The 3430-nt window shown below is 41.3% G+C and overlaps 1 protein-coding gene across 1 annotated transcript; it reads left to right on the top strand.

Annotated features, from left to right (window-relative positions):
• Positions 1 to 2: 2 nt before the first annotated feature.
• METTL23 (methyltransferase like 23) lies at positions 3 to 2937 on the top strand (the record flags this gene model as incomplete). The annotated part of the gene is made up of 4 exons (XM_026861270.1): positions 3 to 149; positions 243 to 480; positions 824 to 908; positions 1202 to 2937. Coding segments are annotated over 4 exons (639 nt in total), but the record flags the coding sequence as incomplete, so codon positions are not given.
• Positions 2938 to 3430: the final 493 nt, after the last annotated feature.

Raw genomic sequence — 3430 nt, 5'->3', positions numbered from 1 at the left:
GGGGCCAGTCCCGCCTTCCCAGCGCCGCGCCCGGTGTGTTCCAGGTGTTGGACTCGCAGTACGGGCTGTACGTATGGCCCTGCGCCGTGGTGCTGGCCCAGTACCTCTGGGTCCACAGGAGGAGCCTGCGCGGCAAGCGAGTGCTGGAGGTACCGCTGCCTGCACCCCCCCTCCCCGACACTTGGCTCTAGCTGCAGGGGCAGCGTCCCCCTCCCGCCTCTCTGACCGCGCGGTGCTTCTAGATCGGTGCGGGCGTGAGTCTCCCCGGCGTGGTGGCGGCCAAGTGCGGTGCCGAGGTGACCCTGTCCGACAGCGAGGAGCTGCCGCCCTGCCTGCAGCGCTGCCGGAGCAGCTGCCGGGCGAACCACCTGCCCCACGTCCCCGTCATAGGGCTCACCTGGGGGCGGATATCGCCACAGCTGCTTGCTCTTGCTCCTGTAGACATTATTTTAGGATCAGATGTCTTTTTTGACCCAAAAGGTACGTTAAAACTCTCAAGTATCTTTGATTTGTGACAAACTTGCAAGGACTTCTTGCCTAAGTCATACTGGGAACAGAGTCAAGAGATCAGGTGATAGCATGGTATTGAACTTGTTATTCTTAGGGTAATTCTAGCATTAAGCTGTCATAAATACCGTCAGAGGGAGATGAATAGAAAATAGAGTACTTAACCAACTGCTCAAGGCCACACTTCTCCAGTCTCTCATACAGAGGCCGTTAGTCTTACACTGATTTTTAATTACCATTTCATATGACCAGATGTATTTAACTACCTAGAATCCAGACTCTAACCAAGGCTGTTTAATCTCCCCAAACTACACAGACTTTGAAGATATTTTAACTACAGTTTACTTCTTGCTGGAAAAGAATCCACATGCTCAATTCTGGACTACTTACCAAGTCCGAAGGTAAACTCCTTTGCATATTTAAGATGCAAATATTAATTCCTGTCTCCTTGGTTTTAACTCTTAAAAAGTGTTAACTTCTCAGAGGCACCACCATACCAATTCCAGAGAAGCTCCTCACAAATACTGGATCAAGCTGGTATCAGCCATGCAGCAGCCAAACAGAACCACCAAGTTACTGTTGATTAGAAAACTTAACAGTTTTGAGAACTGTTTTGTCTGGTGACAATCTCCTGTCATTACTACCAAAATTATAAACTGGGATGTGTTCACACACTGGTATTTCCTCCCCTCAGTGCCGACTGGTCTATTGAAGCTTTGCTCTGCAAATGGAAGTTGAAGACTATCCACATTCCCCTGCATTCGTTCAGTGCAGACCAAGAGCACCTGGCCAGCTCTTCTCTACCAGGAAGACATACAATTGAAATGATGATCATCTCACTAGCACAATCAGATGGAACTTAAGTTTATTCCACTTGTTGGTTCCAATAAAAGGTGATACTTAAAACTGTTCACTGTATCACAGATCTGCAGAAAACAGTCCTGTTTACAGCAAACCTCATGTGTACTTTCTGGGAAGCAGATCCCCTTAGCAGTAATTCTTTAAACATGCACTGTAAAAATAAATCTGTTCAATTTTTCAGCTATGGCTTTTGAGAAATTTGTGCTCCTCCCCAAAGACCATGTAATAGTTCAAAGACTCAATTCTATTAGGTAAGCCACTACACAAAATAGCTTAACAACCTGACAAAATCCGCAAGTTCTAATTTCATTTCACAACTTCAGCTATGAAGAAGAGTTAACTGCACTCTTTCAAGATAGAAAAAAAAATATTCCCTTAAGAGCCATTTTCCAGGACTGAAGCTCTTTCCCAAAGATTTATTGATACAAAAGCCAGCCCCATTGTTTTTAAATGAACCTGTGTAGACTGCCACTAGCTATATGCAGTCCTGGAAGATAAAAACTCCTCAGATTGTAGAAAAGTACTTTTAATCCCCAATCAAGCCAGACCAAGTATTCAGATGTTTCCATTCCCATTTAACATACATGCATAAAGTTAACAAGGCATTACAATAACCCTTGACACATGATGATTTAAGTTACAATTCATCTGGTATCCAAATCAAGAAAAATAATCACGGTAAGATTAGCTACCATCAAGCAGCAGCCTGTTGTCAGGGCAAGCACACAGCAAATGCAATTAGTACTGCTCAGTGTGTATCTTGGTAACAATGTCTATCAGACCTGTTCGTTTATAGTCTGGTGTGCAATACTTGCCATACAGTGTTTGGGTTAGTCACAATACTAATTAAGTTTGCCCACAGTAATTTAAAAGCAACCCCAGTGGATAAAATTTGTAAGTAGTAGAATGCATTCAGTTACTATAGAGAAGTTAAACATTGACAGTATAATTGCAGAAATCTTTTCAAGCTAAAAATAAGCTGACTCAGACATTAAGTTGAGAAAAGTTAACACAGAAAAATGTTTAATATTAACTACAGAGACAGTGGGTATAGTACAGAATGTCTTAAGCAAAAGATACACCAATCAGTACTTACAAAGGAATGAACCATTTCTTTTCTTAACATTACATTTCTCATATGCAAGTTCATATATGTAGGTTGGTATGTTTTATCATTCTGGAAAAAATAAGGTGTGTATATCATCAGCTAGATGTGCTCACTGTATGCTCCATTATTTTTACGCAAGGCCCGGGTGACTGGAAGTGCAGTTGTCAGGCATTTTAATTAACTGGACAGCCATTTGTTTCTGCACGACAAGGCATCGTTACACAGGAGCAATCAGGAGAAAACAGGAAACAGCCAAGCACTCTGCACTGCAACACGCCACCTTAACAGCTAACCAGCATTACTCAACTGCTACACAACTGCGCCTAGTGCACAAAAATACATAAGAGAAGAGATTAGAATTGAGTCTGATAAAACAATCCTTTCAAATATCAACTGTCACCTGAAAAGATTTCTATCAATTTGAATTTGAAGATACTATTTGAATTCAAAGTAAAAAAAAAGCATTTACAGTAAGTTTCAAATTGAAGTTTTGCAGAATTTTATTTAAGGAATGAAGACAAAATTGAGAATACTTTTTGACAGAGTTAGCTACTCAGCATATACTGGCTGCATGTTTTCTCAGTATGAAACTGGAGGCAGCAAGTTACCATCAGTTTTAATTTCAAGTGAAAGTCAGCACTATATAAACAAAAATGAAGTTTTACCTCAAATATCCAAGCCAATAATGAAATCGGTAGTCGTTCACCACTAAATTACAAGAAATTTGAATAACAGCAACAAAATGGCACATAAAATGTAAAATCTGCCACTTGAGGCGCAACTTAAACAAGTAAAAAGTTAGACAAAATGTTACAAAATAACCTTTTCAACAGCTGGTTGCTCGTGCCAGGGGTCTCTCCAATGGGCTGAAGACTCAAGCGATCTTTTCCCCCCAAAGGCGTCCTTTATGTAGATTCTCATTTATCTGATGCATCTAGGTGTGAAGAAAGAAAA

This window comes from Athene cunicularia (genome assembly GCF_003259725.1).
Source record: "Athene cunicularia isolate RWA chromosome 18 unlocalized genomic scaffold, athCun1 chr18_part1, whole genome shotgun sequence".
NCBI lineage: Eukaryota > Metazoa > Chordata > Aves > Strigiformes > Strigidae > Athene > Athene cunicularia.
Note: the sequence above shows the minus strand (reverse complement) of the source record. Positions and strands in the feature narration are given on the sequence as shown.